Source organism: Mus pahari, chromosome X (assembly GCF_900095145.1).
Source record: "Mus pahari chromosome X, PAHARI_EIJ_v1.1, whole genome shotgun sequence".
Lineage (NCBI taxonomy): Eukaryota > Metazoa > Chordata > Mammalia > Rodentia > Muridae > Mus > Mus pahari.
The window spans coordinates 118059305-118075080 of NC_034613.1; the positions used below are offsets into that span (position 1 = coordinate 118059305).

Here is a 15776-nt window from a genome sequence, read left to right on the forward strand (position 1 = left end):
TTGGTTTTTCGAGACAGGGTTTCTCTGTATAGCCTTGGCTGTCCTGGAACTCACTTGGTAGACCAGGCTGGCCTCGAACTCAGAAATCCGCCTGCCTCGAGGAACACATTTCTTTTTCTTCAAGTTTCCAGTAGTAGATTCTAGACAGGTCTTTCTGTCTGTTCAGTGAAGAATAGCACAACCTAATAGTCTGGGCACATAATAGAGCTTTGTTGGTTTATGTGTTATGATGATGTGTTGTGAGGCCCTGGTCTCCTTTTCTTGTATTTTATCCTTTAAAAGGTTTCTCTTTACACAATCCACAGCCTTTCACTCTCAGAGATACTCTCTATTGGCATTCTATAGATTTTCATAGTCGTGACAGTATGCAGAACTACTTGGTTTTTGTTTCCTTTTTTTAAAGCTTCAGTGTCATGCTACATACATTTGATCAAAGATTATGGAGTTTTTTTTCTCCCTGGAAATGATATACTATACTGGAATACTCTGTTATGTATATCTCTGGTTTTTGAGTTTTGTTGTTGTTGTTTGTTGTTTGTTTTGTTTTTTTTTGTTTTGGGTTTTTTTTTTTTTTGAGATGGGGTTTCTCTGTGTAGCCCTGGCTGTCCTGGAACTCACTCTGTAGACAAGGCTGGCCTCGAACTCAGAAATTCACCTGCCTCTGCCTCTGCCTCCCAAGTGCTGGAATTAAAGGCATGCACCACCACTGCCCAGCTTTTGCACCTCTGTTTTAAGGTTCACAGAACAGTCCACATGCCCATAAGAGGTCTAAGATTATTTTAACAGTGTCTTTAACAATGTCCCTGAACCTCACAATGATCTTTGAGAATATTTTAACTAGAAAAACCCCTGTTCTTATGAACCTAATGCACAAAAATACTGATCTTTATTTTGTAGCTAAGCTATCTCTTCTGTGTCATGCTTTTCAGTGGGAACACATGACTCTGATCTTGAGTTGTAGAATTTGACTACTCCCTTTCCCCATCGTGCTTTCTTATCTCTTCCTTTTCCTTACTGGTATATATTTGACTGGCATGGGAGGCCTTCAGGATGATTAAAGCTGTGCCAAAGAGAATACGTTTCATAAGCTATAGGATACTAGCATCTTCAAGTTTTTTGACATTTGTCTTTTGCTAACTCAATGGAAGAGCTAGCCAGCAAAGACATGAACTCTTACAAGAAGAGTTACATAATCACATCAAAAGCTACATGTCTTGGAAGCCTCCCAAATGCTTTAAACATTAACAAAGTAATAAATTATTATAGGGAATTAAAACAATTTAATAGACAATAGGTTTTGCTCTATATTTAAAAGGATATTTTAATTCATATTTTTGGTACACACAACCTTCTTTGGTAGTCAATTAATCCGAAGAAAAACTCAAACACTGTGTATTCCCATTACTATCGGAGTAAAATGTAATTGTTTTTATGGGCTATAGTCTAGTTGATTGATGTTCTCCCTTTTTGAAAACTCACATTTATTGAAGCATATTTTGCATAGAGTTAAATTCACTCTTTTTTTAACTATACATATCGATGAGCTTTAACAAACTTAGTCACAAAACAATACAATTGGGTAATGGAATGTCTCCAAAATATGACATTCTTACTTCATTGTATTCTATATACTGTCTCTATCTCACTTCCTGACAATCAGCAAGTTTATTTCTGTTTCTGTGGATTTTCTTTTCCTGGGGTGTCATGTACATGGAATCATAAAGTAATCTTTTGAATCTAACAATTTCATTATATTGACCAACAGATAAACTATTGCATGTATAAGTACTTTATTCCTTCTTACAGCTGAGTAGTGTTGTATGATATAGATATTCTATGATTTGTGTAACCTTTCATCAAGAGATTTGCAGGTTTTAATGATTATGATTAAAGTAGTTAAAGAATTCAAAGCAGACCCTTGCCAGAGGTGGGGGTGGGGTGGGGTGTTCTTCTCTTGAGTAAATACCTCAGAGTGGAATTATTGGCTTTGAAGGATTAAGAATGCTTAACTACATTAACAACTTCTGGGCTGTTTCTAAAGTTATGTTTGATATTTTTGCAATATGTGAGTTACTCTGCATCATTTTCTGAAATCTCTCCTGTCAATACTTTTTTTCTCTTTGATACCAGCTGTTATTATAAAGGTGTTAACGATGCCTCATTATCTTTTCCTTGTATATATTTACTAATGGTGATGAACATATTTTCATGTCTTTAACTGCAAATTGTGTATCTATTAATTGAGATGTTAGTCTTATTAAATTCTAAGAACATTTTATATATCCTGGATACAATCTCTGTAAGAGGTATATGTTGTGCACATATTTTCTCCAACTCTGAATTTTTTTTCATTTTAGTTTTGAAAAAAATTCAAGCTGAATTTTGCTATTTTTTTATGGTTCATGACTTTTTTCCGGCTTTGTATTTTAATAAGCCTTTGGTTTATCCAAGATTTCACAGACATTCTCCTAATATTTTATAGATTTGGCTTTAGAGATATAGGCATGGTGGCGCATGCCTTTAATCCCAGCACTTGGGAGGTAGAGGCAGGTGAATTTCTGAGTTCGAGGCCAACCTGATCTACAAAGTGAGTTCCAGGACAGCCAGGGCTACAAAGAGAAACCCTGTCTCAAAAAACCAAAAAACAAAAACAAAAACAAAAAGATATGATTTTATAGAACTGGCTTATGACGTATTTTGAATGATTTTTGTATATAGTCTTAGTTAAGGAGTCATGATAGAAAATATTGCTTAAAATATTCCAGTACCATTTATTGAAAAGAACTTTTCAAAAATTAGTAGGAAATATTTACTAGTTTATTTGTGATCTGTTGACCTATATGTTAATCTTACATCAATAATATATAATCTTGATTAGCATAGTCTTGAAATCAGATAATGTGAGTCTTCTACCATTTTTACTTCCTTTTCAGTATCATTCTGGCTCCTCTACTTCTCCAAACATAATTTTAGTTATTCTTTCAACTTCTACAAAAAGCTTGCTGGAATTTTTATTTAAGTTATAATGACAATAGATATGTATGGAGAATTTTATACCCTAAAATTAGTGTTTCTGTCAATTCATATGGTATATATCCTTGTTTATTTATATACTTAATTATTTGCATCAGCATATTAAAGTTTCCAACACACTTTTTCTTACACTTAGATTTTTTTTTTTTTTTTTGAGATGGAGTCTCTCCTTGACCTGAAACTTGCCAAATGGGTAAGCGTGGCTAGTCAGCAAGCTCTGGGGAATCCATTTGTCTCTGCCATCCAAGTACTGGATTACAAACACAAACCACAACAACTGGCTTTTAAAATATGGGTCATAGGGATCCAATTCAGATCTTAGTGCTTGCAAATGCAAGTTCTTCATGAACAAAACTGTCTCCCAGCCCTGCTTCTTGTGTTTTTAAAATAAAATTCTACATGGAGTTTTAAAACTTAAGCTTTAAATCTTTGTTGTATAGAAATAGTCAACTCTAGATTGATTGAGTCATTAGAATTCTCTTTATGGTTCCCTCATGTTATCTAAAATGCAGTTTTACTTTTACCTTTCCAAGACATACACACTTAACTGGGCTTTCAGGTCTTACTCTATTCACTGGGGCCTCTAATCCAATGTTGATTAGAAACAGTAAAAGCAAATATTCTTGATGTGTTCCTGGTTTTAGCAGAAAGTCATTCCATGTAAATATAATGTTTACTGTAGGACTTTCGTAGCTGTTGGTGATCTGACTGAGGAAGATTGATTTGTTTTATAATGGGCTCAGTTTTTCTAGTCTGAATATCTGTGGGATGTTGGTAGATGCTCTGTCTGCCTCAGTTACTACGATTTTTTTCATCATTTTCAGTCCTCTAGTGTGGTAAACTGAATTGATGGATTAGGGAATGTTGAACAATCCTTACATTCCAAAGTATGAATTTCATTTGATCATGATATATCTTTTATCTCTGTCATTGCTTTGAGCCGTAGCATTTAATGAGGATTTCTGCATCTATGTTTTTAAGAGATAGTAGTAGTCTGTGGTTTTTCTGTACTTTTTTATTGTGTTATTGGTATCAGGTAAATGTCACTGTCATAAAAATATATTTGATGTCGTTCCTTGTATTTTATCACCTTATTCTTACTGACTTGCATTATTGGGTTTTTAAGTAGAGGTTAGTGCACTACACAATTTTTTTCTCCACAATTCTTTGCACTAAAATTTCATTAGTCCCTTCATACTTGTACTATCAGAAGGGAGATTGTCTATTTTCATGGCCTTCCCATTTAGCTGCTGTTAGTACTAAGTACTAGTTTCATGATGAGGCAGAAAGTATTGCCCAGAGTAACCTCAATGTTTGGAGGCACCCTGAACCTTGAAAGTAGAGCTTTCTTAGCAGTCTTTCCTTTACTCCATGGTAGATAACCTCTAATTTGAATCTGAGTGACATATGGAAGGCAGCTATGCTCACCATATACCATAAGGTGCACACACTTGAACAAGCACACACAGAGACAGAGAATGGAGAGAAAGAACCTCAAAGCCTGTCCCCATTGACACACTTCCTCCAACAAGGCCACACTTCCTAACCTTCCCAAACAGTTCCATTCCTGGTTAACCAACCCCACAATCTAAAGACTGTATTGCATCACCCCCAACATGATTTTCTTGTACTGTCATTTTATAGCTACACCCTCTCTTCTGGAACATCAGTAATGTTAATCTTTTCACTATTACTCTCCTGTTATTTTGAAAGTATCATAAATATTAAATCCTATAGTATCTTTCCCTTGTGTGTAAGCTATGCATTGTTTGCAATTAGCTCAATTTGGCAAGGGTGATGAATTAACACTTACTACCATGGTTATATGAGACTGTCTTAGTCAAATAGAGAAGTAGGAGAGGATAGTAGAGGAGAAAAGGAGGCAGGCTAGATGCAGAATCAGGTACAATAATTGTCTTTTAAGTTCAGTGACTCTCAACACATAATGCTTTAAGATTCATTACATTTCTCAGCTGTTCATCCCACACACAGGTATAGAACACTTTTTATTTACACTGAGGGATTTGCACTGTGTCTTAGTGATTACAAACAACAGCTCTGGAGCCAGAGTACCTAGGTCCAAATGCCTTGTGCCAAGTATACTGTGAACATTCTTGTAAACATTTCTTAATCTCTCTAATGCCTCATTTATAAAATGAGAATGTCAAAAATGCTCATTGCTTTAGTCTATTTGTGCTATTATAACAGGGTACTTGAGAACAAGAAATTTCTCCACAATGGGCAGATACTTAGCTCACAGCTGTGCAGGCTGAAACATCCAGGAACTGAGGGGTCATATCTGCCAGGGGCCTTATTATTATATCACAAGTCACAAAGAGTAGCATACAGTGAAAGAACAAACAAGAGAGAAAGCGAGAAGGGACCAAGTTTATCACCTTTTTATTACTTCAACCCATTTCCACAATGACTAAACCACTCCTGCAATCTGCTATTAATAGGTTCACTGGAGTTTTAATCAACTCATAAAGGTCTCTCATAGCCGGGCGTGGTGGTACACGCCTTTAATCCCAGCACTCGGGAGGCAGAGGCAGGCGGATTTCTGAGTTCGAGGCCAGCCTGGTCTACAAAGTGAGTTCCAGGACAGCCAGGGCTATACAGAGAAACACTTTCTCGAAAAACCAAAAACCAAAAAAAAAAAAAAAAAAGGTCTCTCATCTCTCAACACTTATGCTCTGAGGATTTAAATTGCCAAAACATGAACTTTGAGGGATATGTAGAACCTTGTTAGCAAGACTGCCTGGCATGTAGTAAGAAATCACTGGCATGTATCCTTAATATTAATATTAGTAATGTTTATGTAGAATGCAATGAGTTATTCTCTGGTTAATGGTAAGTTAGCAGGCATGTAAAAATGATAAGTATTATATATTATTTTAATCATCTACTTCATAATAATAGCATCAGTATAATTTTAGCATTTATCATTAATAGTTATCACTCTTCTTATCTTTCTGAAAAACAGTAGAGTTTATTTTTAAAAAGTCAACAGAATTGGTGTAAGATTAGCTAATGTGCATGCTATGGAAAGTAGATAGGAAAGTATAGTTTTGAAGTATAATAACTATATTTTATGTGTACTTTGGCATTCAAATGAGTAGGTAAAATATTATAAAGTATATAATAAAATAATTCTATTCACTTAAATAAAGTAATATAAATACATCAGCCCAGCAATCCTCTTTTGATTAAATACTTAATGTTCTGTAAGAATGATTCATGTTTTTGGTTATTAGAAAATCAACTATTTTTGTGCTGCTATTCTAAAGACAGACTGGGAATTACAGAGATATAGCTAAGATATAAGTTGTTCTATAAGTTGATAGCAGAATGTGGTAGCCCAACTAGGGACTGACATCAATCGTCCATTTCTTGTGAGTTACATCATTTTTCTAGTTCACTTCTTAGTTCATAATAGCTTTCCAAGCTATTTATTTATTGTGGCCAATTTCTAGTGAACATGAAAAATAGTGAAAGCGAGGCATTGAGCCCAGGCTAGCAGTTTATCCAATTTTGGTGGTGTTGCCTTTAGAAGCTTCACAGACATGCAGTTAAACAAATAAAAGAAAAAAATCCTTCCAGTGGCAGAGAGTGCTACACCAAACTTAATTTTCCTCCTGAATCATGAGGAGACTACATTGCCTAGGCTTTACTGTATTTTGTACTCCACACCTGAGTTCTGGTTCGAGGACAGAGGCCAGTGGTGGTATTTGCCAGAAATAGCCCTTAAAACTCTCCACAAGACTGTCCATCCTCCCTCTTTCTTAGATATCTAGCCGGAGAAAAATTATGTACCAAAGGATTGCCAGACCCAAGAAGATGGTAAAGCCATAGGATAGAAGTTTGGGTCCCTTAGTGACTACCTGAAACAGAGCACCCTCCTCTTTCTGGTGACTTGATGGCCTCCTTTTAAAATGTTTGGGAAGTGAACAAACCTGTGAGATTTGTCAATACCACAAACACTGTGTAATTTATTTATTAGTGCCACCAACAAAATCCCAGCCTAGGGATGACTTTTATTAGTCTATTAGTATTTATTATATAAATGTGATTTTTTAAAAAACACATTTAAAACATATACCCTATGAATAATGTCATATAATGTGTTACACTGAGGCAAACAAACTACCTCACTTCTCAAATTATCAACTGTAATTTAAGTATAATTATACTTAAACTGGCTTTCTAATTTAAAATTACCATGGAGATATTTTGAGGAACAAAGGACTTGTAAATTAAAAACAAATTCTCTCTGCATTGAATTTCCCAAGTGTGAAACATAACAGCAAGTACAAGAAAAAACAACTTCCTGTTATAGTCTAGGATACACAAAAATGGCTAGCTTCATTCCAAAGAAATATTTTTTCACCTTCTAGTCAGAAATAAACATGTGTATGAAGCAATCTCTGAAGCTTTCCTGAAGAATTTAAGAAAAGAACTGAGTCACAGTAGAGATGTACGATGTTTTGGACACAGAAAATTTTTAAAAATCTTACTGAAAATAATGTAAAGTTGTTGTGCAATCATAATCAATATCTTTCTCATTCTACTTTAAAAGGTGTTGACCAGCATGGATTTCCATGCACCTATAAATATATTTGGTGTGCAAGTGGTTTTTATTTTTTAGAAATTTTGCATCTGTCTTCATCTGGGAGTTTGGTATATGGTTTTCTTCTTTTATTGTGTTCTTATCCTAAGTGGAGCATGAGGGGTGTGGGTATATTGTGTATGCAAGTGTGAGGGGCTATGCTTGGAAAGAGGAAAGGGGTTACAGAGGACAGTGGGAACAAGGTAGGGCAATGGGATAGAAAGGAGCAAAACAATTGATATGTGCATAAAGATGTTCAGAATGGAGCCCATCACTTAGCAATGAAGACAAATTAGTAAAAAGAAAAGAATCACTTGTAGACATAGGATGGCAAAGAAGGCTAGTTAAAATATGTAAGAAATATTTAAACTGGGGTTTTCTTACTATGAGATAAATTGTTTTGCAACCTCCTCAAGAAACCATCCTCCCCCAGGGTTTGAATGGGGATTACACGGACCCTTGCTGCATTGTAAAGTTCTTTAAAGGGGAACATTTCCAGGTCTCAACACTTCAGCGGTTTTTCTTGGCAATTGTCTCTCCTGTAATTCAGGGAGTGGCCTTCAGCTCTGCGTCACCATAGGGGCGGAGCCTTCTCTGAGCAGTGCCTGTGAGTTCTGTCCTGCCAGCCTTCGGGGAGGAGCTGCATTTTACTAGGCTGCAGCTGACAAGAAGCTTCAAGGTAATGTCTGACTTAAATTTATTTTCTAGAGACTTCTCGGAGCTCTGAGATAAAAATGAGGAAAGGGGAAGGATGATCTTGGGGTGGAAGGAACAATTCGTGATTTTAGAGAATTGCTAGCATTTTGAAGACATTAATCCTCTGGAACTTTTGTATCTCCTAAGGTTTTTTTAAGTCCACAGAGGGGAAAGGGTGATCAGATTACAGCCTCTAAATTAAGGCTTCAAGGCAGCATGGCCGTTCATGCTAATTTCCTAACTTGGCAAACCTTGTTGATATTACGAGGTGTTCTGTTATTCTATGAAGTTTCAAACATTTATTCATTTACACAGAAATAAAACTGACAGAAGTATTTAACAACAGTGTATTCATACATCTACTAATTGGAATACACTGAAAAAGTCTGGACATGCTACATACATATGAGTACAGGAAGGGGCTCACATGTGCAGCTGAGTGAGGACATGGACACATAATATGTGTTTGTGGTTGGAAAAATGTGACAGAAACTTCTATGTTAGCATTCAGCACTTTGGGGTAACCTAGCTGATATTTTTAATGTTTAACCCATTTCAGTATCATAAGAATACCTTGCCTTGTGATTATTTGTATAACCATGAAATAAATGAAGCTCAGTTACCCATTTTCTTTAAATACAAACATTCAAAAAATATGCATATATGCTTCCACAACTATACTTAATTTTTTCCAGTAGTGGAAATTTTCCTAGATTTGGTCAAATAAGTAGTATGGTTGCTGTTCTGATTATAAATCTGTGTGTGTCCTCCTTGCAATTCATTATTTCAGGTCATGTGTAGAGCCCTAGTTGCCAAAAATCATTTTCTGCATCATCTAAATGTACAGATAAAATATTTGGTTTATCCATGTAAGCTGTTTAAAGAATATTATATGGTATGATATATGCATGCTCTGTAGTATTATGTATCTGGTAAATAGAAAACATTAGCCTCCACATGATGTACTTTGAAAGTTTCTGAGGAAAAGTACATGGTAAAGAGAGCAAATTATTGAACAATAATTACATATACTATTTAAACTTATGTATGTTACTATAATGTATGCAACTAAACCTAAAAAATACATGTATAGTTAATCAGGGATGCCTTTACCAGTCTATATTTTTAAAGTAGTAATTCATTTTTACTGTTTTGTATATCTTCAGGGAAATAAACAAATAAAATATTACATACTTGGGACAAGCCTCATTTAATAAGTTATGCAAACTCTTGTGGAAAACACTTATTTATATAGAATTATGTTCAAATCGTACTCTAGAGTAGGTTTCATGAACCTGGTTTAAAATGGGCATTCATTCTTCTATCTATATAAGCAAAATTCTAGACAAAGAATATTAATGGTAGACATTTGTTTCAAGTTGTACTTAACTTTTATATGTATATGTATTTTGTATCATTTTAATTTAATAAGCCTCTGGATCATCAGAAATATTTTGGTGAAAACATCACCCTATTTCTACCCTGTACTACAATCAAAGGATTGTATATTCTTAATGTTCTTAAATGTTTGATACTGGGAATCCAACCCAGGATCTTAAATATGCCAGGCAAACACTCTAACACTTAGCCACACTCCTAGCTCTCAGCACTTATCACAAAGAATTCTCAACACCGTCCCCCCAAAAAACCCTCCTGAATTTCTAGTGCAGTTTCTATCCTCCCATATAAAAGGATCTTGTATTAAGGCCCTGCCTATATATCACCAACAGGCTGCAATTCTGGTACTGGTCATAAGATGGCAGAAGCACCAGAAAGCCTGAATTTCCTTCAGGGAACTATTTTTATGAAGCAGGCAAACTGAACAGTGATACTGTTTTAATTAATAAGACTTTGAGACACAGTGTGCCACATAACTCATTCCATTGAAAACAACTGCACATTTAAATAAGGAATCCATATGATGATTAATGGGGAGATTCTATCAGAAAATCTATATTGTGATTCATAGGAGATACAAGCTAATTTGTTACCTTCCTTCCTTCATGCCTCCCCTTCTCACTTCTAGAGATCCATTTCAGCATGAATGGTAAAGAATATTTCATCTTGAAAGAACATAGGAGAAAACAAATATGACATCTATATTAATGACTGTCTTATCTCATCCCTGTGTTGCACAAAAGCATGCCTGTCAGTTTGGGTAGGCAGGGTTTGTTTGTTTGTTTTAACACTTCTTCCCTTTATTGATTGGATTTCCTGTCATCCTTTTGTACAGCCTCTGTTAATAGCAGAGGTGCGTGTGATTGGACTTAAGCCCAGAAAGGCAGTATAACTACATGTGTGCCCCGTAGGGTGAAAGGCCTGCTTGGAAGTCAGCTGGCGTGAAGATCAAGATAGTTGGCTGTCACATTGCAAGACTACCCACCAGTCCACCTGACAGAGGGTAAGTAAGACTTTTCCTATTTCAAGAAATGCTTAAGGTTTGAAAACATGCTGAGGTCTTAAAAGTATACTTGATTTTGCTTCCTGCTTTGCATCTGTAGCATTTGAATTTCAAAGCAACTTTTGTATTAACATAATTCAGTTAAGAATTTGAGGTAAAGCCATATGCTCAACTCACGCATTTTCTTTTAGTGTTATGGAAACATTAGAAGCATTTGAGAACTTAGTAGAATTACATTTCTTTTAGCTTGTTCTGGAACTTCTGAATAAGACTTTGAGAATGGAAATGAACATTTAGTGAGCCCATCCCCACCCCCACATATGATCCTCATGGATCCTAAATTTGAAGATTCACTACCACAGGTGAAATACCAGGAATATGAGAGTACCAAAATATTCAGTGACATAAATTCCCTAGCGTACAACTACAGCACTTTTACTGGTGCATGTACTTCAATGACAATATAAGAGTTCTTTAATTTGGATTATTGTGCAAGTTTATTTCCTAGTATTATTACCTCCCTATCCATTAAGCTGCAATGAGAGACCTCTCTGGTTCTCATTGAACACAGTTCTTTTCAGTTTGCTTGCATTTGCTTAACTTGTACTTCAGCAAGATACTTTTATTGTTAATAGCGTTCTCCCTATTTCAGTATCTTCCAGAGTTCTCTTATTCAAACAACATGTTCAAGAGTCCTGGGGACATATTCGTGGAAGAAAACGGTGCACATAAGCCATAAACTCTTGTGGTTCCAAATCAAAAAGAAACTTTAATAAGACTGGTTTCGTGTTAGCACTTGTATTTGCAGCCACAGGGCTAGCCAATCTCTTTGTAATACTAACTATTTGGCACACTAATCTAAATTATAATGGATGGTGAATATGTCCTGTGTAATTGGAAAGGCCAATTATGGCCAGCAAAAGTTTTAGATAAGTCTGAAAGTCCATCAGACAGTAAGAGGAAAAATACACCTTCCCTAAAAGTTGAAATACTTTCACTGGATGAGAAAATTACCATGGAAAGCACAGACACAAAAGTCCTAACCAAATCTGCTGTTGAAGCCATTATGTCCTCTCTAGCAGTGCAGTCAGAGGTCAACCTTGCACCTAGAGAGGAGACAACCTATGAAAGATCACTGAAAATGGCACTGGAAATCGTGAAAGGAAGAACAAATCAGAGCCAGGAAAGCACGTCGGAAGAACAACATACAGCTACAGCATCTGAAAATGTAGGAGAACAGCCGCCTGATTCACCTCCTCAGAAAAAGTTCCGGAAACTTGAAAGCAACATCCAGGAAGACTCAGCTTCCATATTGCTGTGCTCAGAGAGTGATGATTCCATGACTGATGATAAGTTGCAGGTGCACACAACCAGCGAGAGCACGCCAAGTGAAATGGAAACAAAGGCATCAGAAAACATAGGCTGTTGCCAAACATACCCTTCATTTTCAGATGATGATGATAAAAAGGAAGAAAAGAAAAAGATTGACATCTCGGCAATCATGTCTGCGAATTTATCACTCAAAGAAGAAAGTGAATACATTAAAGAAGAAAAGTTCGTCCCCTCATCAGAAGATCTCGCTGTCCCCAAAGAGGAGTCACAAGACATCCTCCTAGAAGACCCCCCGGCTGTTTCCTCTGAATGCTCTGCTGTCTCAGAGAATAACATGGAAGATCCTGGTGAGGGCCCATCAAATCAGAATCCAAGCTCCTATGCCAACCAAAATCAGTCTTCTGTGGAACCTGACGTAGGTGCTGAGATATCCACTGCAGGGTGCTCAGGGGACTTTCAGGTTTCCCTTCCTGCCCGTGATACAGTCAACAGTGATCTACTACTCCAGAGACTGGATTTAGAAGATCTTGAGGAAGAAGCCCGAGCTTCTGGCAAGCTTTTGTCTCTAAATCCTGCCAGTGCCGCTGCGTTAGAAAATGATGATGAGGATGACGATGAAGACCTTCCACGTTTCATTCTCCGTTATGAGACACGTGCATTTGAAACCGGAATGATAGTGTGGTTTAAATATCAAAAATATCCATTTTGGCCAGCAGTGATCAAAAGCATTAGGCGGAAAGAGAGGAAAGCCAGTGTGCTTTTGGTTGAGGCAGACATGAGTCCTCAAAAGAAAGGCGTTAGAGTATCTTTGAGAAGGCTGAAAAAATATGACTGTAAAGAGAAACAGGCACTAGTGGAGAAAGCCAGGGAGGAGTACCGGGAGAGTATCAATTGGTGCGTGTCACTGATTTGTGACTACAGAGTTAGACTAGGTTGTGGCTCTTTTACTGGCTCGTTCTTTGAGTATTATGCTGCTGACATCAGTTATCCAGTCAGGAAAATCATCAAACAAGATACCTTCAGAAATATATTTCCAAAGCTATACAATGAAAACACGGGGGAGCACTTGCCCGTGGCATCCCACGCCAAGAGAGTATCTTTCCAGAAAATTCTCCCTGACAGGATGAAGCCTGCTCGGGACCGAGCTAACAAGAACCTGGTAGATTTCATTGTCAACGCAAAAGGAACAGAGGACCACCTCTTGGGCATTTTAAAGGGTACAAAAAAATCCAAGTGGCTGAAATCATTTCTGAATGCAAAGAGTTTCACACCCTGTATTGAAACATACTTTGAAGATGAAGATCAACTGGATGAGGTAGTGAAATACCTACAAGAAATTTATAAGCAAATTGACCAGAAGATGCTGACTCGGATAAAAGATGACAAAATTAAGTTTGTCTTAGAAGTTCTTCTACCAGAAGCAATTATTTGCTCAATTTCTGCTGTTGATGGCTTAGATTATGAGGCAGCTGAGGCAAAGTATCTAAAGGGACCATCCCTTGGCTGTAGGGAGAGAGAATTATATGATTCCAAAATCCTATTTGAAAAGAGACGGAGGTCATTACCAAACGAAGGCCGTTAATTATGCCAAGAGTTGGAACCAAAACTGGAAGCTAGATGAAGCTTTCGAAAAATAATCTTCTAAAAGTTCCAATGCCTAAACATTTGCTGAAAATGAAGGGAGGGTCTTTGAAGTCTGAGTTCTTTTATTTGTTGAAGATCTGTGTGATCTGCAGATACCAGCACATCTACCTTTATTTTCTTGTGCTTCATCATATTCAGCTTCATCAGTTTATTTTTAGCAGTTTGACTTTCTAATATAATTTGGAATGAATAATTCTTAGGCAACTTTAGCAGAAACTGTTATTTTGTTTTAAAATATTTTTGCATCTTTGCTATATAGGTAAATACATTATGCACATTCAGTTCCATAAAACTGCACTGGTGTTAGATTTTAAGCAAGAGAATTAGAAAAGATGTCTAAAATACCAGTTATATATTTTTTGGTCAATTTTTTTTTATAAAGTATGGACTTTTCTCTTAAGATAGCCAATTTATTTTTCCTGCCATGCCTATTTATTTTTGGGAAAAATATTTCTAAAACATAGAACCAAAGATAGATTAAAATTTGCCATATATATAACTAACCACAATTGCTTTTGCAAGAAAACAATCTAAAATTAAAAAGTAAATGAGTTATCCACATGTAATCTATCTGTTTGTGTGTATGTGTATAACATCTCAGCATGCAGAAAATGATTGTTCATTCTACACTTCTCTGAAATTCCAGTTTGAGGAGTGTCTTTCAATGCTGAATAACTTTCTAAAACAGATAAGCTTCTGGCAATCTTCATTATCGTGATTTGAGCATATGTAGAAGACAGTTAAAATCAGCGTGTCAACAGTATAGCCACACTACAGTCCAGAGTTTGTTGCTTCAAATCCATCTAAGTTTGATATAAACCAAGAAAAGCAAGCACTGTGTTTAGAGCCCTTTCTCCAAATATAAAGTCATTTGTCTCCAGCCAAGCAAGCTTTAGCATCTGGCTTATTTCTAGAGCCATTCTAATTGGTTCCAATAACATAAATGCCAACTGGTAAATCATTCCAACCTACTAGATGGACCAGAAACTGGAAAATTGGAAAAACGTTCCAGCAAAAGGTCTTCACTTGCTACATGTGGCAGTTATTCTGTATATGGTTATGGTGTATACAAAATTAGTCGTTCTTATTACTTGAAACAAGATTTTTTTTTATAAGTCTAAATCTTATAAAAGCTAGTATATTAAAAAACTTGATGTGAAAAGATGTACTAAGGGCTTAACACAAACCTATCTCCATTTTTACCTCAAAGAGTGAGACAACTTTCACTCTTGGGCTCTTTTGTGTTCATCTCACACAGCTCTATGTTTATGTACAATTTGCAGAATTTTGGTGTTTGATTTATAATAAAACTATCATATCCTTCAATTTAGATGTTCATTTCACTTTAGTTAAATAGAAACATTGAGGTGTTTGTGTAAATTAATATATGTACAAGCATATATATCTACATGTACACACAATTCACTTAAAACTTGTAAGTGTTGTCATCATTTAACTCTTGTTATAAGTTGTTCTAAATAAAATGCCCACTTTCATGATTGATTTTGTATTATTTTAAAAGAAAATCTTCCTGATCATTTATGTTTTATATCTAACAAATCTATTTTTGGACCCTGGCTAAAATTTCCTAGCATTCCTTTTATATACATAATCTGTGAAACCCCATAATTTCCATATAGCTTTGAAGAGTGTGTTATGATACACCATACCATACATTATGTCAACTCTATGATTTGGAAAAATGCATTACATTTACACTATAATACTGTGTCCCTCAGGTTCCAACATATTGCCCCTTCAGTATTCCTGGGAAGCTAATTTTGTATCCTAATCTAAACCTAAATCTGTGTTCTAATCCACTTCTTATAGTTGTGTTTAGAGACAGGGTTTCTCTGTGTGGCTCTGGCTGTCCTGGAACTCACTCTGTAGACCAGAGAAATCTGCCTGCCTCTGCCTCCCAAGTGCTGGGATTAAAGATGTGTGCCACCACCACCCAAAGATTCACATACACTTTTATCTCTTAGTATTAGGCTTATAGGTTGCCTGAATTTGAAAATGAGAGCCTCAGATTTCCTCACGTGAGCTAATGGCTGGGTACTCTGT

At 36.1% G+C, this 15776-nt stretch overlaps 1 protein-coding gene across 2 annotated transcripts in view; it reads left to right on the forward strand.

The window, feature by feature from the left end:
• The window catches only part of Pwwp3b (PWWP domain containing 3B), a 27562-nt gene extending 12351 nt beyond the window's left edge, over positions 1-15211 (forward strand). For both annotated transcript variants that reach the window (XM_029534510.1, XM_021187844.1), the window contains 3 exons: positions 8190-8318; positions 10569-10736; positions 11389-15211. In XM_029534510.1, the coding sequence (XP_029390370.1) occupies positions 11605-13650 (2046 nt within the window). In that variant the 5' untranslated portion in view covers positions 8190-8318; positions 10569-10736; positions 11389-11604 and the 3' untranslated portion in view covers positions 13651-15211. The remainder of the gene's footprint in view (positions 1-8189; positions 8319-10568; positions 10737-11388) is intronic.
• The last annotated feature ends 565 nt before the right edge of the window (positions 15212-15776 follow it).